Source organism: Struthio camelus, chromosome 31 (assembly GCF_040807025.1).
Source record: "Struthio camelus isolate bStrCam1 chromosome 31, bStrCam1.hap1, whole genome shotgun sequence".
NCBI classification, from domain to species: domain Eukaryota; kingdom Metazoa; phylum Chordata; class Aves; order Struthioniformes; family Struthionidae; genus Struthio; species Struthio camelus.
The window spans coordinates 4753533-4779967 of NC_090972.1; the positions used below are offsets into that span (position 1 = coordinate 4753533).

The 26435-nt window shown below is 50.3% G+C and overlaps 2 protein-coding genes across 20 annotated transcripts; one reads left to right on the forward strand and one right to left on the reverse strand.

Moving 5' to 3' along the window:
* The first annotated feature begins 841 nt into the window (after positions 1-841).
* On the forward strand, positions 842-8153 carry LOC138063079 (beta-1,3-galactosyltransferase 2-like). Its single transcript, XM_068922919.1, has 2 exons — positions 842-957; positions 3976-8153. The coding sequence occupies exon 2, from the start codon at positions 4030-4032 to the stop codon at positions 5074-5076; it is 1047 nt and encodes a 348-aa protein (XP_068779020.1). The 5' UTR covers positions 842-957; positions 3976-4029; the 3' UTR covers positions 5077-8153.
* Positions 8015-26382, reverse strand: ILF3 (interleukin enhancer binding factor 3). Of its 19 annotated transcripts, none has more exons than XM_068922890.1 (20): positions 26271-26382; positions 21488-21583; positions 21179-21405; positions 20667-20847; positions 20222-20369; positions 18797-18888; positions 18323-18418; positions 17945-18056; positions 17375-17472; positions 16871-16982; positions 16647-16775; positions 16161-16360; positions 15516-15686; positions 15056-15193; positions 14687-14863; positions 14089-14239; positions 13861-13914; positions 9828-10193; positions 8899-9024; positions 8015-8677 (listed from the first exon to the last, which is right to left on the reverse strand). In XM_068922890.1, exons 2-20 carry the CDS (start codon positions 21488-21490, stop codon positions 8544-8546), a joined length of 2715 nt encoding a protein of 904 aa, XP_068778991.1. In that variant the 5' UTR covers positions 21491-21583; positions 26271-26382; the 3' UTR covers positions 8015-8543. The 19 variants fall into 19 exon arrangements, with proteins under 19 accessions (XP_068778991.1, XP_068778983.1, XP_068778988.1 ...); XM_068922882.1 differs by having other exon boundaries at positions 8890-9024; XM_068922887.1 differs by having other exon boundaries at positions 14089-14242.
* Between the last annotated feature and the right edge of the window lie 53 nt (positions 26383-26435).

Sequence of the window (26435 nt, forward strand, 5' to 3'; positions counted from 1 at the left end):
ACCTGACACCCGCGTTGCCACCGGCACCTCCGAGGAGGAGCGCTTGGCCTCTGTCCCACGCTGGGACATGGGCCATCCCCACTGCCCGCGTGGCGTCCTTGGCAGCAGGGCGAGCGGCACCGTGACCCCCTGGGGACGGGGGACGGGCTGGGATGGGATGGGGACAGATGGGATGGGGACAGGGGTGGGGACAGGGATAGGGACGGATGGGATGGGGACAGGGATGGGGGACAGGGATGGGGACAGGGATAGGGACGGATGGGATGGGGACAGATGGGACGGGATGGGGACAGGGACGGGGCGAACGTGCTTCCCACTCCCCGCAGGGGCCGTCGCGCACCTGACATCAGCTCAGCGGCGTGGCGAGGCCCCAGCGCCGCCACCACCGCCGCCGCCGGGGATGGGGGTCCCCGACGGGCCGCGTCCCCGACCTGGTGCCCTCGGCAGGGGGCAGGGACCCAGACGCCTGGGTCCCCTGGGGGGAGTGGGGACCTGGACACCTAGGTCCCCTGGGGAGAGGATCCCGGACACCTGGGTCCCCTGGGGGGGGCGGCAGGGACCCGGACGCCTGGGTCTGCCAGAGGTGGGGGCGGGGACCCGGACGCCTGGGTCCCCTGGGGAGAGGATCCCGGACGCCTGGGTCCCTTGGGTGGGGGCGGGGACCCGGACGCCTGGGTCCCCTGGGGAGAGGATCCCGGACGCCTGGGTCCCTTGGGTGGGGGCGGGGACCCGGACGCCTGGGTCCCGCGGCTGCTCCGCGGCGCAGGGGCCGGGCCGGGCCGGGCGCCCGCCGCTCTGGCCGCCCTGCGTCAGCCGGGCCGGGCCGGGCCGGGCCGGGCCGCCGGGGCGGAAGTTTGCGCAGGGGGCGCGGTGCCCGGGCTGCGTCAGCGCCGCAGCCACCTCGCCCGCCCCGGCCGCCCGCGCCGCAGAGCCGCGAGGCCACGGCACTGGGCGCAGGTGAGCGGCGGCCCCGGCGGGGCGGGACGGGACGGGACGGGACGGGCAGAGACCGGGCGTTGCAGCCCCGGAGCCCCGGGACGGGACGGGACGGGACGGGCAGAGACCGGGCGTTGCAGCCCCGGAGCCCCGGGACGGGACGGGACGGCACCGGGCGTTGCAGCCCCGGAGCCCCGGGACGGGACGGGACGGGACGGGACGGGCAGAGACCGGGCGTTGCAGCCCCGGAGCCCCGGGACGGGACGGGACGGGACGGGCAGAGACCGGGCGTTGCAGCCCCGGAGCCCCGGGACGGGACGGGACGGGACGGGCAGAGACCGGGCGTTGCAGCCCCGGAGCCCCGGGACGGGACGGGACGGGACGGGCAGAGACCGGGCGCTGCAGCCCCGGAGCCCCGGGACGGGACGGGACGGGACGGGCAGAGACCGGGCGTTGTAGCCCCGGAGCCCCGGGACGGGACGGGACGGGACGGGACGACACCGGGCGCTGCTCCCCGAGGAGCCCCGGGATGAGACGGGACGAGACAGGCAGGGACCGGGCGCTGCTTCCCGGGGAGCTCCGGGAGCCCCGGGACGGGACGGGACGGCACCGGGCGCTGCAGCCCCGAGCTGCACCGGCCCCGGCGGGTCCCGGCTGGGGCGGTTGGGACCCCCCGGCCGGGCCCAGCTCCAGCCACGGTCCGTCCCGCCCCCTCCCCCCCACCTCCGAAAGTGGACCCAGGCGTCCGGGCCCCCTTCCCCCCCCCCCACAAAAGGCAGCCCCCGGGCCAGTGCGGGATCTGTCGGGCCCCCCCGAGCGCCCCATCCCCAAAGCGGCCCCAGGAGCCCCGCGGCCGGGCTGAGCCCTGGCGCTGCTGGCGCACGTGTGGGGCAGGACGCGTAAGCTCCGGGCGGCCTTATCGCACGGACTCCTGCCCTGCTGCCGGGAAGAAATGAGCTCCGGGGTTTCAGCACAAGCCAGACGGCAGATAAGTAATTACCCCCGAGAACCGAGAGGAGCCTTAACCGGGGCAATTCTCGTCAGCGAGTTCCCAGCGGGAGGGTCAGGCGAGGCCGCCGGGCCACTCCGCTCCCCGCGGCACCTTGGTGATGTTTCCGAGCAGGCAGCGGGGCCGTTGCAGGGGACGCGGCGTCCCGGGCCGCTCCCCGGGCTTGGCAGCGCTCGTTCCCGGCCGGCGTCAGCCCGGAGCATGCGGCGAGGCCTTCCCGCATCCCGGAGCGCGAGGCATTCCTGCATCCCGGAGCGTGCTCTCGCAGCACGGCGCGTTCCCACATCCCGGAGCGTGCTCCCGAGCACGGCCTCCCGCTATCGCCGCGCCGTGTTTGCGCTGGCCCCACCTGGCGCGGCCCCGCATGCCGAAGGGCCCTTGGCCTTATCGCGCCCAGCGACGCTTATCAGCCCGCGGCCTTGGGGCTCCGCGCTGCCTCCACCAGCAAAGACCTGCTCGCGCGAGCGGGGATGCGGTGCAGTGGGTCCGTGGCTGGCTGTGAGGGCTGCGGGAGAGACCGGCACGCTCCCAGCTCCCTGCACGCTCCCTGGATCCCTGCACGCTCCCAGCTCCCTGCACACTCCCTGGATCCCTGCACGCTCCCCAGTTACCTGCACACCCCCAGGTCCCTGCACGCTCCCTGGGTCCCTGCACACTCCCTGGATCCCTGCACGCTCCCCAGTTACCTGCACACCCCCAGGTCCCTGCACGCTCCCCAGGTCCCTGCACACTCCCTGGATCCCTGCACGCTCCCAGCTCCCTGCACGCTCCCCGGATCCCTGCACGCTCCCCAGTTACCTGCACGCTCCCCAGGTCCCTGCACGCTCCCCGGATCCCTGCACGCTCCCCAGTTACTTGCACACTCCCTGGATCCCTGCACGCTCCCAGCTCCCTGCACGCTCCCAGGTCCCTGCACGCTCCCAGCTCCCTGCACACTCCCCAGCTCCCTGCATGCTCCCAGCTCCCTGCACGCTCCCCGGATCCCTGCACACTCCCCGGATCCCTGCACGCTCCCAGCTCCCTGCACACTCCCTGGATCCCTGCACACTCCCCAGCTCCCTGAACACTCCCCAGCTCCCTGCACACTCCCAGCTCCCTGCACGCTCCCCGGATCCCTGCACGCTCCCAGGTCCCTGCATGCTCCCAGCTCCCTGCACACTCCCTGGATCCCTGCACGCTCCCAGCTCCCTGCACGCTCCCAGCTCCCTGCACACTCCCTGGATCCCTGCACGCTCCCAGCTCCCTGCACGCTCCCAGCTCCCTGCACACTCCCTGGATCCCTGCACGCTCCCAGCTCCCTGCACACTCCCTGGATCCCTGTACGCTCCCAGGTCCCTGCACGCTCCCAGCTCCCTGCACACTCCCCAGATCCCTGCACACTCCCCGGATCCCTGCACGCTCCCCAGCTCCCTGCACGCTCCCCAGCTCCCTGCACGCTCCCTGGATCCCTGCACACTCCCCAGGTCCCTGCACGCTCCCAGCTCCCTGCACGCTCCCCGGATCCCTGCACACTCCTCAGGTCCCTGCACGCTCCCCGGATCCCTGCACACTCCCCAGATTCTGCACGCTCCCAGCTCCCTGCATGCTCCCCGGATCCCTGTACGCTCCCTGGATCCCTGCACGCTCCCCAGTTCCCTGCATGCTCCCTGGGTCCCTGAACACTCCTCGTTCCCGCACGCTCCTCCCCAGCTCCCCGTGCACTCCAGGCTCCCTGTGTGCTCTCCCAGCCCCACATGCTCTCCGGGTCCCTGCATGCTCCCAAGGTCCCTGCATGCTCGCCCATCCCTGCATGCTCCTGCTCCCCACGTGCTCCCAGCTCCCTGTACCTTCCCAAGGTCCCTGCACGCTCCCCAACTCCCTGCACATTCCCAAAGTCCCTGCACGCTCCCAACTCCCCTTGTGCTCCCCCATCCCCACGTGCTCCCAGCTCCCTGCACGCTCGCCCACCCCTGCACGCTCCCAGCTCCCCGTGCGCTCCGCGGCCCCGCGCCGGCTCAGCTCCTGGTCTCAGGCATCGCGTCTCCTCCCAGGTCGGCCCCAGACGACACCGCTGCCCGGTGAAGCCGCCCCGAAGCCGTGCCGCCATGAAGTGCCCGGCCAGCCTGCGGGTGCTGCTGCTGCCCGCCTGCGTCTCGCTGGCGCTGCTGGGGCTGCGGCTGCAGCGGGGCACCCAGGAGCCCTTCGCCACGCTGCCGCAGGATGAGGCCGGCGGCGACGCCGGGCCGGCGGCCACCTTCACCTGGCGGGAGGCGCTGGGCAACGACACGGCCGAGCCGGCGGCCACCCGGCACCCGCTGCAGCCGCCCTACCCCTACCCCTACCGCTTCCTCCTCAACGAGCCCCACAAGTGCCGGGACCGGACGCCCTTCCTGGTGCTGCTGGTGGCCACGGAGCCGCGGGACACGGCCGGGCGGCGGGCGGTGCGGCGCACCTGGGGCGACGAGCGGTCCGTGCCCGGCGTGGCCGTGCTGCGGCTCTTCCTCACCGGCGTGCACCCGGTGTTCGGGGGCCCGCTGCAGCGGCTGCTGGAGGAGGAGAGCGCCCTGTACCACGACGTCCTCCAGCAGGACTTCCTGGACACCTACAACAACCTGACGCTGAAGACGCTGATGGGCATGGAGTGGGTGAGCAAGCACTGCCCCAACGCCAGCTACGTGGTGAAGGCGGACCAGGACGTCTTCCTCAACCTGGGCTACCTGGTGCGGCAGCTGCTGCAGCCCCAGCTGCCCCCCAAGCGGGACTTCGCGACGGGCTACATCTACCGCAACACGGGGCCCCTGCGCAACAAGGCCTACAAGTGGTACGTGCCGCCCGAGGTGTACCCCAACGAGACGTACCCGCCCTACTGCGGCGGGCCAGCCTACGTGCTCTCGGGCGACCTGGCCCGCAAGGTGCACGCCGTGGCCCAGACCCTGCCCCTCATCAACATGGAGGACGCCTTCGTGGGGCTCTGCCTGCACGCGCTGGGCGTCACCGTCACCAGCAGCCCCTGGGGCCTCTTCAACATGCACAAGATCGCCTATGACAAGTGCAAGTTCTCCAAGCTGGTCATGGTCCATCACTACAGCCCCGGGGAGCTGCTCGAGCTCTGGCCCCACTTCCAGGGGCCGGAGGTGGCCTGTCCCCACTAGCCGCAGCCGCCCGGCGCCGGGGGACCCCGCCAGCCCCCGGCCCGCGCCAGGACTCGCCCCTTGTCTTGCACGGACTCGCCCCCTCTCGGACTTTCTGGCCAGTCTCTGGCTCCGCAGCGGTCGCTCGGAGCCGCCTCCGAACCTCAGGTCCCCGGGCTCGGCCGCTGGCTTCGCCGTCGGACAGGGACCCCGAGCCGGGGGGAAGCCACGGCGCCCGCGTTAAGTTATAGCCATTCGCGTTTGTAATAAAGGGGCTGGGACAGAGCCGGCCCAAGCCAAGGCGCCCGCTGCCTCGTTCCTCCGAACACCCGGCGGAAACGGGGGCTTCGCCCCGCGGGAAAGCCGGCGGCAAGGCCGAGGGCCGGCGCGGGGCACCCGGCTGCCGCGCGGGGCTCCCCCCTTCCCGGCGCTAGCTGGACTCGAACCGCGCGGCCGCCAGATTTACAAACATGCGCAACGGGGCTGGGGAACGGCGAGACGGCCCCGAGGCCAACGGCTTCCTCCGCTCTCCGGGCGCACCGAGCGGCTCCGGGAGCGGAGCAGAGGCGGGTTGAGAAGAGTTTCCAAAAGCACGTTGCTTAAAAAAAAAGGATGCACCGCTGCAGCCGAACCCTGCGGCCCGTACCCGGCTGGAAGGATCACTCTTGAACGCTGCCCGGGGGGACCGGCCGTCTCGCACGCGAGACGCGTTGGTGGGGTCCGCTCGGAGCGGCGCTGGCACGGCGGGAGCAAAGCGAGGGCCCTGGGGGCAGCCGAGCTGCGGCCGGCCGCGTTGGCTGCTCCTCTTCGGCGGGCGGGCGGAGGAAGGCACTGCCCGCGTGCCGCGCCGCGTTGCTGCACCTGAACCCCGGCAACACGAGAGCAAACAAGGCGCCGGCGCCGCTGCTGCTCTCGGGAGAGCCGGGCTGCGGGCCAGGTGCTCAGCGGAGCGTGGCAACGCGTGCTCCGAGGACGGCAGGAATTAGACACATCAGGAAGCAACTGTCACCGCTCACCTAGGAGCGGTTGTGCAAGGAATTCTTGCCGAGTGCCGGAGCGGCCAACGGACAGGCAGCTGCCCTTTCCTCAAACCCTGCCCTGTTGGGGACGGCGGCACCCGGCTGCACCGGAGGCCGTTCCCCGCCTCGGCTCAGGAATGTGGGCAGGCCACGTGTTTTCAGCCGAGATGGGGCACTCTCGGGTCGTGCTAAGCAGGTCACTGCGCACAGCCACGGCTCCGGCGCCCGACAGGCGAGGAGCAAGGAGCATTAGTCATTTCTGGCATGGTTTTCTGACCGCTTCATCTCTGCTTGCACAGAAGACGATTAGAGGCAGTAAGTTTGGCTTTCCCCCACTTGCCCAAGGCACAGGCTCGTTCAGCAGGCTCCGACACGCTTCTCTTCCGTGGCGGCATGAACTTCCCAGCTCTCCCAAGCACCCGAGTCGGAGAAACTCGACCACGTACAGATGAGCACAGGGAACAACAGCGGCAACTGCTGCACAAAGGGAAACACAGGAGGAAAACAGCCACTCGGGGAAATGAAGTTTGATTCCTGCCCGACCCCTCAGGCCGCAGCGCTGGCCCAAAGCCAGGTCCAGCACGCTGAAGCGTGGTGGGAACGGGTCACGCTGCTTTTGGAAAGGGGCAGTGAAAGGCAGCTGGGAGCACTAAGAGGGAAGGAGAAGGGTTAGAGGAGCCCTGTTTCTCCTAGGAAACCCGATGAGCTCGGGCGGCTCCGACCAGGGCGCCGGCAGCACCCAGGGCGGCAGTGCCATCTAACGGCCACCGCTGCGACACAGCCCGGGACCGACTCTGAACACGCTCAGTCCTCTGTCTTCACGCCGCTGGAGAAGGACCTTCGTCTCTCTGACACCGCCACCTTCCCTTCTGATGCAGCCCTGGCCACCTCCTGGAGCAAGTTTTGCCCAACAGAAGTTGGTCCTCAGGAGGAGGAAGCAAGTCTAAGTTTTGCTCTGATCAATGCATCTCTGAACGAGGTCTCGGGGAAGGGGAGCCCCCTTCCGCCGCTCTAGAGCGGCCATTAAGGAGTAACCACTGCCTGGTCAGAGCAGGGACTAGCTGAAACCATGCAGTCACTGCTGTGTTCTAGAAGAATCACAAACCACCATTTTATTTTTAGAGGCAAGATCCCCATTTCCTGCATTAGGAGTTACCCACCTTGTACCATTAGAAGCCGCCTGGATCAGGAAGGTGATCCATCATCTGCCAGCATAGGGCTTGAAGACTGTCCTGCTGGCATCAGGTTTCACTTTTGGCCGATTCTGGCAAGTCCTCAACCATGGACAGCACCAGCAGCAAGCGTGTGAATAGGGACGTGCTATTTTGTTCCCTAAACAACTCCCGAGTCCAGTGCAAGTGCCTCAGGAAACCGCCTTCACTCCCCCCACCACTGCTCCCCAGCACGGAGCACCGGAGCGGGTCCAGGCCCAGGCCCGCTGCCTCTTCTGTTCTGCCTGACATTGCATCAGTGTCTGAGATGGAGCAGGGAGGGAAGGGAACGCTTTCTGCTCTAGGGGAAGATTCCTGAAGAGCATGGGCCCCTTGCTGGGACAGGAAAGGAAGTTTTGAGCCATGTTACGTTCCTGCAGGTGATAACAAGGCCCCTCTACAGTGAATCGCAAGCTCAGGCCTGTCTCGGCTTCACAGCAGAAAACCCAACACAGACAAGGTGAGCCTAGGTAAGGCGCAGCCCTAGAAGGTTATTAACATTTCAGAATATTCTGTGTTCTGCATTTAGCTTTTACACAGTACTGAAATTAGCTGCCTGCACAACCTCGGGTGCCTGAGAACATCTTGGCAAACAGAATGGTACATTCTGGCTATTTTTCACTTTTTCTGCTGTGACTGCTATTACAGGATGAGGCAAGAGACTACCGCTGCAGAGATTTTAACCGGCATTCGTATGCAATGTAGAACTACACGTTTGGAGACAAAACATCAAGACTTTGTGTTTATTTGTCTACATTCAGCTTAATCCAGATGTACTGCCTGAATGATTCAGACATACAAAACCCACTCTTTCCCACTGGTTTTTAAAATAAAATCTTCACTTATAAAACTGAAACACTAAAGCATTAAAATACAGAAAGCTTGTTTAACTCACTTCACAAAAGCATTAACAGATGACATATCCCTTATCTATTTAAAGCCATACTGTGTTAACACTTCAACGTCAATTTTAAATAGAAAAAGGATACTGAAGTCGTATTAACTCAAAAAATCTATTTAGACAAAGTTGTAATGGCAACTAACAAACCATTAAATACATAGATGCCCAAAATACAGCTAAGTATGGAATTACAGGTACTCAACCATTAGTGACTGGTATCACAAAGAGCACTGCAATGTGGAAACAGGGGGGAAGGGGGGATTTACGTGTTTACTGTGATGCAATAAAACTGAATATTCAAAGGGTGCGCAAGTGCAGAAGGTAACAAAACTTCACACCCACAGAGGAAGGGATGGTTTATCTGTACTGATAATTCATGCTGTGATCGTTTCTGCCGTAGCCACCTTGGGAAGCTTGATAGGAACTGGGGGGGCCGCTGTAATTTTGGCCTGAACCAGGGGAGTTGTAATTGGACTGTGAAGAATATCCACCTGCAAAGGGAGCAGAAAGGAGAGAGAAAGAAGTTCACTTATAATCACATTGCGAAATAAAAGCTATTTTAACACAGAAGAACACAGCATTTTTACTCCTATCCAGGCTGAACTGCTGTGATACAAGAGCACAGGCAGAAGACAAAGATGTTGTCTTCACCCACCAACATATGCACAGAAAAAAATATATAAAAGAAGTGTCTTATACTAACCTTGCTTACCTTGGTAAGAGGACCCTCCGCCCCCAGATCCTCCCCCATAGCCACCATGTGAACCAGTATTGTATGAGGCACCTCCTGAATAGTTATTTCCTCCACCTCCTCCACGGCCACTGTTGCCACCGTAACCTGGAAGAGAGCACGGGTTGAGCGAAGCTGGTCTTCCAGGCACTTCCACTGAGACTACCCAGGCAACTATCAGTTAAAAAAAAATTGCCTATTACTAACATCAAGCTGAGCTTACAGACAAGGGTTCAGCCAGCAAGAGCTTCCTCGCTCCCCTTCCTGCAGCCTTTGGCAGCTAAAAGCACCACGCAGGCCTAGCTGTCAGGGCAGCAGTACTGCAATCAAAGATCCATAAAGGAGAATCTCCATGTGCAGCATTTCTCAAAAAGCTCCACAGAGCTGCAGTAACCCACAGATTTAATAAAACTTGCTAAATGCGTGCAACTATTGCTCCCCCAAGGTTCAGAAACTACTGGTTTAAGTATATAACAGTGCCTTCCTCACAGACTGCACAAGTGTATACGATCAAGGCTGAGAAGTGTTCCAACTATAACTGCAAGGGCAGAACCGAATTACACACCCACCTGTTAGGATAAGTCTCTGCTTTCCCTAACAATTACTCAGGTCAACTAGCTGGGCACAGCAGAGTAGACAACTCCACGCTCATCTTTCAAAATGCAAGAGCGTCTTCACAGAAAACGGGACAGACCAGACCAGCAGGTTATCTGGTCAACAGCTGGTCAAGCTCGTTAACATCAAATAAACAGAACCTGAGCAGTTTAAGCCCACTAGATATCTAAATTGTTCTAAGATATTCGTTTGTACACGATCAAACGGCTTGAGCACCCACTTTGCAAGATGAACTAACGTTCGCATTATCAAGTCCACATTTTACTCCCCCGACAAATAAGCAAGGCAGCACTCACTGAATTTGCTCTCATAGTTGTAATCTGAGCCTCCACCACCAGGCGAGTTGTAAGAATTGGAGTATGAAGAATAGTTGCCTTGGCCATGATTATATCCTTTCTGTTTGCCTTGAGGGGGGCCGTAGTTACTGTACTGGTTTTGGTTGTATGACTGCTGTTGCTGGCCTTGGTGGGACTGATACCCTGAACCATAGGAAGGTTTTTGCTGCCCTCCATGCTGCTGTTTCTTTCCGCCGTGTTTTGGAGGAACAGGGGAATTGTAGTTATCACCACCTTGATAGTAGGATCCATACCCGGAGGAGCCACCACCACCACCTCCGCCGCCACTCCCAGAGTTGGAGTGGCCACCATTGCTATAGAACTGGCCTAAACAGAGAAAACAACGTTAGTCTGCAACAGCGACAGCATTTTGCTGGGGCAGGTATAGTCCAGAAACCAAGACATTTCAGAAGTGAGACACACTACTTAAAGGGCTAGGCTCATATCACAATAAAGATTTTACTATTATGAAAGCAACAGTTTAAGAGTAGCTTGATCTTACACTGATGAAAGGCTCAAGAAACTCCACACGAGGCCAATAGGTGTAACATTTTGTTCATTTAAGTAGACAGGGAATTATGAAATACATTGACATCATATGATCTTCCAAGTTACTTAAAAAAAAAATTTCTCATTTAACAACTCTGAGCCAGTTCTCCCATAGCTTTAATTCCAGTATAACCCCAAAGTTTAGAACTAAGCTCAGGGCTACTACAGTTTTTTAATGCATGTTACAATAACTAACAGTAATTAAGTAATACTCTACAAAGATTTAAAATCTGGTGCTCAAACTACATTTGAGACAAGTCAGCCAGCAATGGCAACTGATGCTCACTCTCCACAGCTGAAAAAAGTGGTGATGAGGAATAATCTTATTCCTGTAATGAGGAATTAAGTCAACATCCATGCAGTTCACTAAAATAAAGAGAATCTTCCGTATTGATTTGCACGTTGAATGAACAAAAACAAACCAAGTGAAATGAAGATGTGCATACACAGCTTATCCTATTGTGTAGCACTATTTATCTCAAAAATCTGGTACCACCTCGATCTTAGATCCAAGGTTACCAAAAACCTCTAATGGATCAAAATCTTCTAAAAAGCCTGGATGCAAAAGCACTGTACATAATCAAGGGTTAGTGGGTTCCCCCTCCCCCTTTTTATTTATCAATAGTACTACAGTCATGCTCTTAAACTGCTGAGCAATTGTTTTCCTGCAAGTTGAACTTCAATGAATGTTTCACAGTTTGGGCTTAACGTGAGAAGGTTTACTCTACAGTCAGACTTGCCATATTAAAAACTAACTTATTTCAAGGAATAAAAGCCACTAGAATCTAACTAAAAATCTGCACCAGTGTCTGTAACAGCACTTACACTCCTGGAACTTAACTATACCTCTAAAGAGGAAGAGTTTTGCTAGCATCTCCTTTGAAAACAAGGGAGGTGTATGAGAATTTAGTATTTCTCAAGGAAAAACCTACAGTTAAAAAGAGATAAGGTATAAAATCTTATACCTTTTCTTTCTGCAACTTCACGTGAAACTAATGAAACAACTCATCATAAAGGTGAATCAAGAGCTCGTTTCCTAAATTCAGTATGCTTTTAATGTGAAGAGTGGTGGCTCTTCAAGGCACCTAAGCTTTTTCCTTCACCTTGCTCATTTTTGTCAGAACCTCAAATATCACTGGAATCACAAAATCAATTCTCCACTGTGCCCTCTGCACTAGAGTAAGACTTTCTACATTACACAAGATCTTCTTTCCCCTCTTCCACAGCAGACCATGTTTTAGTTGGTTAGAAACAAGGCTCTGCAATATACTCCTCTCCAGGCAAAAAACAAAACGGCAAAGTACTCCTGCACGGTGACTGGTAGGTACCTTGCTCTATCACTTGCATTAAAATTCCTGTCTTTGGTTCAAACGTATCTGGAAGGAATATGGGATTTCTCCAGAACGAGAGGTTAAGAACTAAGACTTGCACCGCTTAAATTCAAGCTGCAGATGCTGGAAGCTGGTCTCTGCCAAGCAAGCAGTCAATTTCTGGAATTTACATTTTATATGAACCCTTCATATTTAACTATGAAGTTTTAATGCTGTTTGACACTTGGTATTTTCTACTCCCCCTAAATCAAAGCTAATGAATAAAAATATCCAACACACCAGTAGTTACTTTAACATGTATTCACTTAAAAAATGGCAGTTTTTCACCTCATTCAGGACAGTATCTATTCACCTGTATAAAAAAATCATTATCTCAAACAATAACTTTCTAAAAAAAATAGGGCATGCATTAGTTTTTTTTCCCCACTAAATATCTTGGACAATTTTTTCCTTTTTACCTGATGCTTCATAGGTTAAAGATTTTTTCTTTCTTTTTTTTTTTTAAACTAGTTTAGTTACTGAGTTAACTCAAATGTTGTTGAGCCTCACAAGTTAAATTAATGCAATGGTGCAGGCTTTGCAGCTAAAAACAGTGACAAACAAAATACAGTTTTAAAACAAATACTATAGCAAGAATAAAGGACCGAACACTTTAAATTTAATCAGAGACTAGTGTCTCAAATGGCCAATTTCAAGTTCCCTGCAATTTCAAGTTCCAGTGAAATTATTTCTCCAGCTTATAAAATACTTGTAGGGTGATGTGCGTTTTATAATAGGTACGCACTGGACAGCCTGAGCAACGAGGCTGCCGAGTCCACAGCCACTGGAAGTTTGCTGAAGTGCTTTAGGTCCTTTATGCTTGGCTCAAAAAAAGCTCATTTTCATTTAACGAATGAATCCATGCATTTTCAGAAGTTATCAAGACTAACATTTTTACATTAACTCCTAATGCCTGGATATTTATTGTATCAGTATCGGAAGCACAATTACAATACCTTTGAAAGTACACTAGCTACCAGCCACAATAAGTCACATCCCTCAGCGTTAATCCACCAGCATGTTACAACGGATGTAGGATTAATTTTAGCACATACGATTCCACATACAAGTCAACATTTTGCATGCTTAAAAAGCTGGGCTGTACTATATTCAGAGATGTTGAAAAGTCTTCCCAATATCAGAGGCATTTACCCAATTTCTGGGATTTATTAAAAGGCTCAAATTTTGTACAAAACCTGCCGTAAATTAAGACAAAGGTAGATTAAAACACTTCAGTATCTGTTTCTTAAAAATAAAGTAATGCTTTCCATAAAAAGCAAAGATGGGCTTTTTGCCTTTATGCTGAACAGAGCTGGCTTTGAGACTTGTGCAAACTGCACAAAAACATTCTTTGATAATTAGTTCCCCCTGTTGTGTACATCGATACAACCAAGTTCAAAGGCAAATCACAATAAAAACTGCCACTGTCTTAAGTTCTGCAGGCTAATAAAAGTTTCAGACAAGCTGCGGTGAAAAGCCACTGTTGAGAAACCCAGTGAAGCACAGGGACACAGCACGAACACTTTGGGTTTTGGAGTTCGAGAAAATTGGAGTAAAAAGCTGTTTTTTGTGCAATACTTTTAGATGATCTAGGAAGACCCAAAATCATGATAGCCGTAGCAGTCTGTGAAAAAGTCACCTACAAAAGGGGGAGACAGAGCAGAGAAAAAATATTAGAATTCTTTTGAAGATGGCAAAATGCGCCACATTTTGAAAGTCATGTTTTAGATTTCTCTGCTCCTGTCACCCCCCAATGAAGGCTTCTTCTCAAGACCAATCGCTGTGTATTTTCAGGAAAATCTGATTCACAAGTGTGGCTGATAGCTTCACATGGCTTAAAGCAGAGAAATTTAAAATATTCACAATTTTAGAGGAAACGTGAAGTCACCTGGATTTGAGTTTAACTTTTAAACATATACATAAGCCATCTTTCATTATTTCTCATTCAGAAAAAAAAAAAGAGAACCCCTTAAGATGGCTTCAGCATAAGCATATCATTTTATATTGCAACCCAATCCAAGTTTTACACCCCCAGCAGATTGATGTGTTTCAAAATTTAAAAGATGAACACTTACTATAGCCTGCTGTTGCAGAATTTCCTCCATAACCATAGCTTCCGTATCCAGCACCTAAATTGGAATGAAACGTTTAAATAGAAGGGAATACAAGCACACAAAAGCTTAATTTCCTATAACGCTACAGGTCAGACTATGAAACACTAGAGGAGGTTAATTCACCTATTGGTGTACAGGTAGCTTCTATCACATTTAGCATGGATGAATCAAACATGCACAGCAGCTCACCTGCATTCATGTAGCCACCGTGATTGCCACCGAATCCACCCCTGCCTCTCCCACGGCCTCGGATATTGCCACCTCTTCCACGACCACGCATATTGGGCGGAGGGGGCACTTCGTTGTGCATGGGGCCTCCCATTCCGAAACCTGGATTATGCTGCTGAAGGAGAGAGGCTTGTTACACAACACTGGTTTCTGGATCATTTCACCATACATCCAAGATGAAAACAACACCTTTCAAAAATCACGTCAGGAACTCTAGAACGTGTCAGATACTGATCTTCATCAAAAGGGAACAGGGGACAGACAAAAGTTAAGAGAGCAATACCAAGTAAGCGTAATCTCCAGGAAAGAGAGGCTAAAGACAAGCCACCTGCAAAGCTTCATGGACGCCATAGAAGAGTACAGATAGAAGAGAACATGCCAGTATTGCTGCTTTCTTATCCAATGGCTACTACTATACCCTGGTTTCTCTCTGTACATGTTAGGTTATTCCCCATCCCCGAAAAGAAAGATTACAATTGCAATGTGGAAGATAGAGGTATTACAGAATCATTGGTTACATCACAAACAACAGAAGTCATTGACTAGTAAGTTTACTTACTTTTACTGCAAACTTGGGGCCTCCCCTGGCAGGCACAGGGGCTCTTTTCTTCTTATTTTGCTCAATGGCAACAGGAGCATCTGGAAACAACTTCTCTAACGCAGCCAGAGCAGCATAGGCTTTTGCCACCTTTTTATTTGAACCGGCTCCTTGAAATTTCTGCCCATCAACCTCCACCTTTGAAATGGATCAAATCATTGTGTGTGAATGGAAAGGGCAGAAACAGAAGCTGCCTCTTGTGAATACACTCGGTGTCATTAACCCTCAGACAATTCCAATAGGAATCTAGGGGAATTCTTATTAAGGATATAAAGTTGCAAATATCTGAATTCAGATGCAAGTATGAAGAGGAACAGGAAGTCATCTCACCTCCATGACAAAGCGCTTGTCATGACTGCCACCTGTTTCCGAAATCAGTTCGTATTTCAGCCCACGCCTCTTCTCATTTAGTTCCATCACAGGATTCTTGCCATGCTTTGTCAGAATTGGTCCCTGTTGTTTCACGTTCTGAAAGAGAAGTGGTCATGAAGCTGCAAGAAAAACCTATTGGACTACAAGTTACTCCCAAACTATGTACTTCTTACAACTAAAATATATCTTAAAGGAGGACAGTTGCACTAGGATGAGCTTGTCTGATATTCTTCTCTCTTAAAACTTATAGTAACGGAAGATGCTATGTTTTACTTCTGTCAGCACAGTGTGTAGAGTCGAGCCAGACTCCTTTAGCAGGGAAGAGCAACGTGTTAAAAGGCTCTTCAAAGAAAGGCCTACAACATCGCTTTCCTCAAAGAATCAGGACAGCCTGTTTTGAACTCAAGACTGTACTCACCTCTGAGGTCTGATCCGAAGGAGGAGAAGCAGCACTGGGTGTAGAGACTGTTTCCACTACAGGAGGAGGAGCAACAACAACCGGTTTCTGTTCCGTTTCCTCTGCTGATTCATCTCCCTTTACAGACTCTTTGCCTTCCACTCCTGTGGGTAAACCCATATCTTGCAACACCTAGGACAAGGAGAGTTGGAGAAGAGATTACTGAAAAGCACTTACCTCAGAGACGTGTGCTGGTTCTCCTATGCCCTGTATATTTTGGGGAAAGTATTTGAAAGGGCTGCTCAGAGTCACGCTGTTAAATTTTGTTAAGAATATTATGGCTAGCATTCTGTAAGGATTACTCATCTTACTTTCCCCTCCTTTCCCAAATCCTGTGGACACTTCCAAAACTAAGTAGTGAGGTCTCTGCCTTGCAAGTTCACGCACAGACTATACCGTCTTGATATTTAACTTCTACCCTGGATGCGACCTGGTCTGTGCTGGAAGGTTTACACATTTCACAGATAGTTTTAATCATGACTTTTGTGATGATCAGGGGCTTTCAGGTTGCCCTTTTCAAGTTTAAGAGGTCAACAACCATTCCTAGAAAATATACGGCCTGTTATTTAGAGGCCTTTGGCAGAAGTTTACAGACACAGCTCTTACCTTCACTGCCACATGCAATTTGGCTGTCTTTTTGGAAGGTCCTGATGCCTCAAATGTGCTGCCATCAATTTCCACAGACATTGTAAAGATAGGAGCATGAACAGGACCAGTCTGAGACACAAGTTTGTACTGAAGCCCAGGTTTTAGCTGGTTTAGTTTCATCAGTGCATTCATGGCCTGGGGAGGTTCGAGTTTTTCCTCTGAACAGGAAAACAAGATTTTCAGATGTTTGCAATCTCTTTAGAAGAAGCAAAGCTAATTTCAGATAGCGCGTTATCTGTCGTTTTTGTCCTTGTAAGAGTTTAAAAGTTATACCAAGTTAAGACCTTACAGTGGTAGTTATTTACAGTTTTAAAGTTCACACGCCCTACAACTCATATTTACAATATCAGTCAAGATCAAACACTTTTGCAAGAATTCTTCTGTGACCTGCCCCCCCCCCCAACTTAGCCTGAAAACAGCTTTCAGGTAGTCATTTGTACCTACCTCTTGTTAACTCAATACCTTTTTTCTGAATCTTCTTTTTCTTTTTGCTGGGAGACTTCTCCTCTCCATCCTCCTCCATAGGACGCTTCATTGGGGTAACAGCATATGTTGTACTGGGAGGAATCTGGACTGTAACAACCGGAAGAGAAGAACTAAGTATTCCAGTTTCCAATAACAAAAGCGGCAATAGCCTCACAAACACGTTATTTTTTTCTAGTACCTACCAGTGTAGTCAACAGGGTTTTCATTCTTTGGTTTCTTGGGCATTTTGGAAGGCAGGGGATCCATCCCCAAGACCTTGTGAAGCTGGCCAAAAGCAGCAAGTCTCAGAGCATGCTAGAAAGATTAAACGCATGTTACTGGGACGCACAAGTTGCTACAGCAATCTTTGTTCACTGCAGTTTCAGATGGGAACATTCTACCCACCCCTACACAAAATTCCTCCTCATCAGTTTAAATAGGACTCTCCTTTGAATTTTTGGCAGTTCAACCCAAAATACGGGTCATGGCAGTAAGTCACTATTTAAAACCTGATACTTTGCTTCTGGTTGGCCAAGCTACAAATTCCTTATTGGTGTGGGACCCATTTGTATTTCTTTACTTGACTAGATATTAAAAAAAGTTAACACCAACCTCTGTGAGGCTACTATACTACCATTAACCAATATGGAAGTTCAGAGTCAGTTGAACTGATTAAGTTTTTGTAACATCTGTAGTCAAAACTATACCTGAGCACTCTGTGTGATATCTTCCCTTTGTTGTCTGTCTAGATGCCCAATAGCATCAGTGGCTTCTTTTTCACAAGGATCATAAATACCAGAACCATCTGAAGGCAGGAAACAAGGAAGATATGCAGAGAATTATCCTGGTGTTTCTAAAGAAACTAAACTAAGTATTCCCTTGGCATCAATCAACACTCATCTCTCGAAGAACACCGACTGACATGATCCATCCAATGTCCAACATTCTGAAACTTGTCTGGATTATTTTACAAGTACAATTATAAGTGAAACTGGTCACAACCACTCAGAGAAGCAATTTTACACTTGCAAAAAACTGGTACCTCTCTCTACAGGGTTTAACATCATGGGTCCATAGCTTTGAACACATGTGCCCTAAAGAACAGCAAGGTACTGTAGTACCCATATATACTGGGGGGTTCTGAGTTTTGAATCTAAGTTGTCCACACATATAACAAGGGATGTCTCAAATACTAGGCAACACAATAGTGCATCAAAGCTTCAATCATATTTCATTTCAGCTTCACTTTGAAATGTAAATGCAGAGAACCACCTAACCTGGCATAACGATTCCTGATGCAAGGCATTCGAGAACTCTCCTCAGAGCCTCGCCAGCTCCCATTGGTCTATTAGCAGTTCCAATAGATTTTTCACACAGTAGCTCTAGAGGCTGAAAGACATTTGTGAAAAGTGAGGAAAGCAAACGTATGTGCAAGCGTAGCGTACTGTGATTATTGTGAGCTTAGAGTTACTTAAAATTCTCAGCACAGAACGCAAGGAAAACAATTCACACTGCAGAACTTCAATATGCATCTTTCAAGGGTGCAAACTTGTTTTTACTATTATATAAAGCTAACTTATTGAACGCGTGTCAACTTAGCAGAGCTAAACGACTTGAAGAAGCGGTACATAAAAAGGAAAAGAAAAGAGAATTACCCATCCTCTTAGTGGTGCCCAAGTAGGAACCCGAGTACACAGATCTCTCAAAACCCGGATGACTATGACGCACGACTTCAGACCGTTAGCCCTGGCCTAGAACAGGAATCAAAAGCAGACATACATTCAATAAAAATACCAAAACTGTTCTTTTGCAGACATTAATGTTTGCAGTGCTACTTTGTCAAGGGTAAACAATATTTCACATTACAATTTTATAACTTTAATCGTAGTGTACAAAGGCAACATTACTCTTAACACAAAGCAGCAGCTATGCATCTACTCATTAAAAAAGGTTCCTTTTGAATGTTAAATTCACTTAAGTGCTTCTTTAGCAACTGTACCATTGACAGACGCTAAGTTCAGCACATCTAACTATCGTCCAACTTTAAAGTATTTTAAATAAAAAAAGTTAGCCAGTTAAAAGTTTACATATTTTCTACTTAAAGACAAATATAAGAACAAAATGCAAACCTGGAACCACTTGGCGTGTCGGAGTGACGCCAAGGCAGCAAGGCATTTCTGCCTGTCCAGAACGTCCGGGGAGTCGTTGACTGATAGCGTTTCTATTCGTGGATGGAATAAGAAGACAAGGCACAGTTTGACCAAGGGGGTTCTGTCAGGTGGAGAGGGGATGAGGCAGCTTCCTAAAGGGCAGCTGAGGCTCCCAAAAGATCGTGATCTAGATCCTTTACCTGGAAGGATGGTCTGCAGTACACTTGACTATTGGCCTTACTTAGAAATTAAAACTGCAGAGACAGGCAAGTGTAACAGGGACAGACTGAAGTCTATTTTGTGAGGAGGAGATGGAAAGTAATGCTGTATGGGAGAGGACAGAAATCCTTTACTACTTGAATGAAGTTGCAGAGTATGAGGCCTGTAATTGCTAATAAATGGAAATTTAAAATAAATCCCCACTCTGCGTTCAGAGTGTAACTTTAGCGGAGGAGTGGGGGTATGCATGAGCTTTTCTAGGATCAAGGGAACCCCCTCCGCCCATAAGGCTTGACTGCCCTGGCCCCAACCCGTGACAGAGAGCGTCCTGTTGGTCAAAGGTCCAGCGTCCCTAAAATCGACAAACTAGAAGGCTTGGTAGACGAGGTCAGATATCAAAACCATAGACAGTCAATAGAGCACAAAAATATTTTCCAGTCTGTGCTGCAGCAAAATTGAAGCTATGGTTTTAAAAAGTGCAAAGTTTCTGACGACCAGGGTTTTAGATAAGGCTAGTGCACAGAGCAAGTGTTTGAGGTCTGTGAATTAAACAGCGTGATGCCTATGATACAGGATTGATCATAGCAAAAAAAAAAAAGTCAAGCGTAAAGACATTTGTGAATTCTCGTTCCAAAAAAATTTAAGATCAAACGTAGAAGCTAACTTTATCCAAAACTCTGAATCACATTCTGGAATTCTGAGCTTTAGCTGATAAAACAGCCAATCAAGGAGACCCAGAGCACCTATCATTCTTGCTGCAACACAAACTTTGTAACATCCAATTTCATGTACATGCAAGTCATTTAACAAGAAGCCTTCAATATGTTTAAAATGTATATGCTTATATTTTTATGTATTGTGCAGGCCACTTACATGGCTAGATACAAAACAAGATTAATACAACAACATTACATATTAGTGAACTAAAGGCCCAAGTAAAAAAAGGAAAACTGAAAAAAGGAGCAAAATACCATTTGAAAGGTGCTACTCAGTTTCAGAAGTTCAGTCCAAATAAACCATAATCATGATCTCATGTGGTTAGCATCGCGTTAGGAAATCTTGAATTTGTATAAAAATAATTGCTGCTACTTAGGCTGAAATTGAATAGCACGCTTTAACAGTGAATTAGCAACAGAAAAATACAAGTTTCCAAACTGACTGTTGGCTGTTTTCAGTCTTCCATACCTCCAGCTAACTGTTTTTCCATTTCTTCTCTGACAACAGGTGACGTCAAATGGATGGTCAGTGTCAATGAAGGCTCTTTTGTATTCTTAATTACAATTGCAGCATCGCCAACTGACTGGATTATTTCATATTTGTCTTCAGTAATAGCCTGCAATATAGTTTCACCACTTAGCAATCTTCCAAAGCATTTCTTAGAGCTGCAATGTCCCTTTTTTTCCAGAAAAAACAAGAACAGGGTCTATAAAGTTTCAGTTAATAAAAAGGTGTTGATTTACAAGGGAATTCTAGAATGATGCTACACATCTATGACAATTACTTTTCTAAGAGAAGATAAGCATGCGCATCAAAAAAATGCCATCAAGTGTCTTTTTATCCATTTAAATTATATTTTGCTTGTTCTGCTCACTGTAACAAGCACACAGAAATAGCGAAAGATTTTACTCACAGCAAGCTGTACTCCAAGATTGTCAGCTACTTTCTCCAGGAGATCTGTTGTGGGCTTATCTTTGCACAAAAGAACTAGCTCAAGATCCAAGTCTCCCTTCAGTAACAGGCCTTTTGCTACAAGCCCTACACGCATCACTCCACGAAGGGTCCTAGTCAACTGTTCTGTAGCCTTCTGATCCCTGCAAATATACAGGGTACAATCATGACGGCTTAAAAACTAAAAAATTAACTGCAGCTAGATAAGTGCAAACACTTAACTGAAACTAGGGGATATATCTGCAAAGACCAAGTATGAAACATGACCCCCACTGAAGTGCTACTACACTTACCTAGGAAAAGTTGCTTTAGTCCCAGGTTAGCTCTCCCTCTCCTCTTAATTCCATTACTCCACAGCCAGGCAAAATAACATCTTTTCAAACTTCAGAGAGTATATTTCTACTACTCTAAGTAAGACAGCCCTATCACTTCGGACAGTGCCCTTTAAAACACTTGTTTAGCCATGTTCCTTACCCTCCTTCTTTGTTTTCCTCTTCAGCTGCTGACTCCATGGCCTCCTGTTCTGGCTGCTCCCCACTGACTTTTTCCTGTTCATCTATCCAGTCAGAAACAGCTTTGAGGGCCCGTTCTGTATGGGACACCATATTCTGAACTGCTTCCAGCTCTTCTTGAGTTGGGTAGACGGCTGAATGTTTTGCCATCACGTGGCGGTCATCGTTCACAAAAATACGCATTGGTCGCTGAAAAGCGAATTTGAAACAATTCAGTAGCGGGCTAAACACAGAAGTTAATCTTGCAAGTCCAAAAATTCCAGAACCTTACCATTTTTGCCTTTGAATGTCTGTCCAAATTTTCAGAAGGTACTTATTTAGATTCTTCCACCAAAAAGACTGTACCAGTACCACAGTTTTCCGTAATCTGGAAACAGCAGAAAACTGATCAGCAACGCTTTACTGGTGGGCTAGTACGGTCCCCACAACCTGCTTGCTAAGTACATGTAATAATAACAAAAATAACTGATATAAATATGTGGAAGTGGTAACATAAAAGACAATTCTATGAACTTATTATTGAAAGCCGCGTTTTCTTCTCCCGAGGACTAATTTCTTTAGACCTGAGTAGTACCCACAGTAATGACTAAAAACAATTTTATCATACAGCTGTCATTCCAACTTCCACAGACTGCCTACGAAGGCTTACATTAACTTCTCATTGTTACCCGATCACCTGTTCAACAGGTACCATATGCTTATTTACTATACAGCAAGTCAGCTGTACAGCAACTGCAGGCCACATTACACCAATGCTTTGAACTGCAACCTCATTCCCTTGGACGCTCTTCGCAAAATGCAAAGCATTCCACTAGTCTGAGCTGCAACCACGACTACCTGATTTTCCCTCCTTGTTTACGCCTGCAATCTCAGTGGCCTTGAGTATGTTATTTTGGCTCCTTATGCCTAAAAGGCTTTCCCATTAGAAATTGATTTTTTGCAAAGCTCTCTCTCTCTCTTATTTCTAAAACAAAGGGCAATTAAGATAAAGTATTCCCTGATACACACAGAAACAGCGTGCACTGGAAAAATTAAGTTTTTGACATGATTTGTATATAAGCTAATATGTTTACCTCATGAAATTAAAGAACTAGATTTGTATCACCTGGTTAACCAAGCAAGGCAATAGTTTTTGCTGTGCTCATTGATGCCACTCACAAGCAACTCCTTGCAAAAAAAAAAATCTGTTGGCCACATATGGCTTTTCAGCCCAAGTTCATTTTTACAGCCCCAAAGTAAGCAAGTTGGATTTTCATTATCATCAGCATATCACAAATTCAGTAGCTGCATTGAGTCCCTTCACTTAATTACTTTAGCACATCCTTTATCAAGAGGAAATGGCATAATCTTACATTAGCAAATCTGCCTTTGAAGTGCCTGTAATTCCTGAAATTCAATAGAATTGCTGTGTTGATTAAGCCAAAATCACTACAGCCTGTTTAAGAACAACATGTCATCTTTCAAACCAAACCAAAACCACTGGTATAGCTTGTGCCTGTAACTGAAGTAGTTAACTTCTTTTGTTAAAATGCAAGTACTTTGTTCCTCTGTTTTTAGCCAAGGGGCCTCCCAGCAAAGAAACATTTGTGTCTTAAAGGACTAGTTTATGCTTTGTGAAAGAGCACAGCTTTCCAAGATTGCCTTCAGATGTGAACAGACTTCTGGCAAGAAGTTCAAAATACCATCTTGTACCCCCTGGGATTTACTCTTCTAATCTTAAGCATCATTCACATAGGAAACTATGTGACTGTGATAAGAATCAGCAGTTGCTTGATTAACGGTCATTAATCTGACTACACCTTGAAAGCATCTATCTTCAATCAGACTGTTGATTTACCTCTAATTGAAACTTCACATGGTCAGTCCGATTCCTGCAAATACCTTGTTTCTTAGTAACTCCAGGAATTGTTACGTGCCATTTAAGAGCATTAATACAAGTGAGGCAAAGGAACAGCCTCCTGGCACAAGGCAAGCACCTGAGGATTCACACAAGTGATGGAGATTAAGACTTAGCATCCGTATCCAACACCTCCATCAGCCCCCACTTCATTTCAAATCAGATTTTGCCCAAGTTGTTTAACTTAGTTTGACAATTAAGCATACATGAAGATTGTCATAACTAAGGCACATAAAAACTGCCAGAGAAAGTCAATCATGTCTCAGTTATTTAAGTCCTCAGTATCAAGTTCTACTTCCCTGGAAATCCAGCTGTTTCAAATGAGTTTCAGTCAAATAGACTGAAGTTTGTTTTTGCTTTTTTCCACTGGAAGCTACACATGAGTAGTCTTACTGTTTCTTAGGCTAGCCAGTAATTACTATATAGCTTGCAAATATAATTGAAATGCAATTGAGTGTTTTACATTACCCTTTGACAGATGATACAAATCGCAAGTAAGCCTCAAATATCTTAAGTAAGTACAAACTGTTCAATATACCAGAATAACAATATCGAGCAATTAGCTGTCCAAATACTTGGTGCTTTATTACAGTTATACTGTTTTAACCATTACCTGTGCTAAAATAACATCCAGAGCCTGGACAGAAATCAGGACCCCACTGTGCTAGATGTTTTACAAACAGAACTCGGGCTTACAACTTGCAGAATTTACAGATACCAGCTAGGATGAAATAGAAAAAGCTCATTTCCTCAAGCCAGCATCAGACAGTAGGGGGTATTTATTCATGCAGATTTCTAGAACATAGATACACCTCCAATTCCAATCTAGCAAACAGTTACATATGGGATGACTTTCCCATTGTGACAAATTGGGACAGCTTAAAAGGATCTAATTGTAATTAAACCCACAAGTCAGTGTCCACTGACCAGAGAATTATTCCCAAGATACCTGCAAGAATCCACAAAGCACACATTGCAATACAAACATGCATATATATTCTTGCATAGTCACACATCTTGTCGTGTGTTAGCAGGCTCCAAACTTCCCAATCCATTCTAAGGCCTAAGTTTGAATTGGACCCAGAAGAATTTGCATCACTATTCATTTTTATTGAGAATGGTTACTGTACCCAGTAACTTTTGGTTAAAGTTTCCTTAGTTCCCTCCAAGCAAGGTAAGAAGGTAGCTGAAATTCAAACTAACGGAGAGCAGCACTTATCCCTACTGTCAGAAAATACTACAACGCCCCAACGAGCGAGACTTCTGTTTCCTGTGATTTCTAAAGACGAATGTTATCTCTCCTCTTGAAATCACTGAAGTTCATTTTTAATGAGAACCCAGGAGCTGATGCTGCAGCATCACAGGATTCATGCCTCTTAGGAAAAAGAACCACAGAACAAGTTAAAAACATAAACACTCTAAATTATGCACAATTCCTGACATTGCTCATAAGGTTGATAGCCATTACAGTTTGGAAAAAAGGAAAACATCTTGAAACTTAAGCCCCATTTTAAGACTTGCCTGCTCTTATTTTCCCCTCCTATGATTACTACCACAAGCAGGATGTCAGTGACTTTCACTAGATTCTAGCATTCCAACATAACGAGCCAGACCGTCTCAAACACATTTTGGGGAGCGGGGTGGATGACAAAATTATAGTAAGAACGCTAAGGGCTGAAACTTCTTCAATAACGATGCCCTAGATAAGGGCAAAGTTTAATATATGTTAAGTAATGTACGTAGCAACATAGTAATTAAGCAATGTAATGTAGAACTTTAGAATGCTGCTTCATTTTTAAGGGGGAATTAGCAATTTTTCATTTGTGTTTCCAGCCAGTCCTACTCCGCAGCGTTCACACCTGAAGAGGATGCCTGAACTACTTTGGTTGCAAAACCTTAACGCTGCGTTTTTGTTCAGATTCGGATGGCTTTCCTTGCAGGCAATTCCTTCAAGGCCTAAGGACACTGACGGCATCAGAAAAAAAAAAATCCCACAAAAACAACCTTACTACCTGAATAACTAAGCTGATGGTAAACAAAAGCCATCGGCGCTCGCAAGGCGGCAACGAGGTGCAGCGAGGATATTTCGAATTGCTGTTCTGAACCAGCCAGAGCCGAGCGGCTACAACAACAGGATGAGTTAGAGCAAGGCGGGGGGCGCTTCAGGGGGGTGAGGGGAGCCTCGCTTAGCGAAGGCCCAAGCGAGACGAGCCAAACCCTGGAGGGTAAGTTTTGGGGCGAGGAGAGAGCATGTGGCTGGGGGGGGGGGGGGGGGGGGAAGCGGCACACTGTAGATGCAGACACGCATCCCAGCGACACCGGAGGCGATGCTGCCGCCTCATCTGAGCCCCCCCCAGCACCGACACCGCGGGGGGGGGGGGGAACGAGACCCCCCCCACCTCGAGAAACGGTGGGAGGGGGGGTACCGCGGCGAGGCCGGGCCTCCCCCTCCGCAGGTGGGCGCCGAGGGCCAGCGCAGCCCGTCCCGCAGGTGGGGTGGGGGGGCAGCGGCTGGGGGGGGTGTGGGGAAGGGGGTCCGCGCCCCCCCCTCCTCCTCCACGGCCAGGGGCGCGCGGCGACCCGCTGCCGCCATTTGCGAGCGGGAGAACAAAGCGGCGGCGCCTGCACGGAGAGGAGAAAGGGGGGGGGAGAGAGAGAGAGACCCCCACGCGCGCGCTGCCCCCCCTCCCCGTGCGCGCGCACGCACGCGCGTGGGGGGGCGAGGTGCGCGCGCAGCGCCGACCCCCCCCCCCGCGGCAAACACCAACTCTCCCCCCTCCCCAAACCTCTCCTCTCGCCCTCCCTCCCCCCCCCCAGCCGCTCCCCTCCCCTCACTCACTCGCGGCCCAACGGCCGCCCGCCGCCATTTTGTCTCTCCACAGCACAATGGGGCCGCGCGAGGGAGGGAGGGAGGGAGACGAAGGGGGCCGGGTCACCGCCGGTGCGGCCCGCTCCCCGCCGCCGCCGCTGCTGCTTCCCCCCCCCCCCCAAACACCACACACACAGAGAGAGAGGCGGGGACCCACCCTCCTGCGCCGCGGCCCGGCCGCCCAGCACCGCCCCCCGGGCCCGCCTCAGCGCCGGGCTCCCCTCAGGGGAAAGGACGCGGTCGATGTTGGGGGGGGGGGGAAAGGGAAGGGAGGTGCGAGGTTCTTACCGGGGTTTTGGTACGGCTGAGCGGCCGTGGCGCGCCGCCGGCCGGCCTGGCCCGGCCCGGCCCCCCCCCCCCCGCGGCGGTGCGGTGCGGCCCGGTGCGGCGCGGTGCGCGGCTCGGCTCCGACTGCAGCGCGGGGGGCGGAGCCGCCGCCGCCGCCGGCAGGGG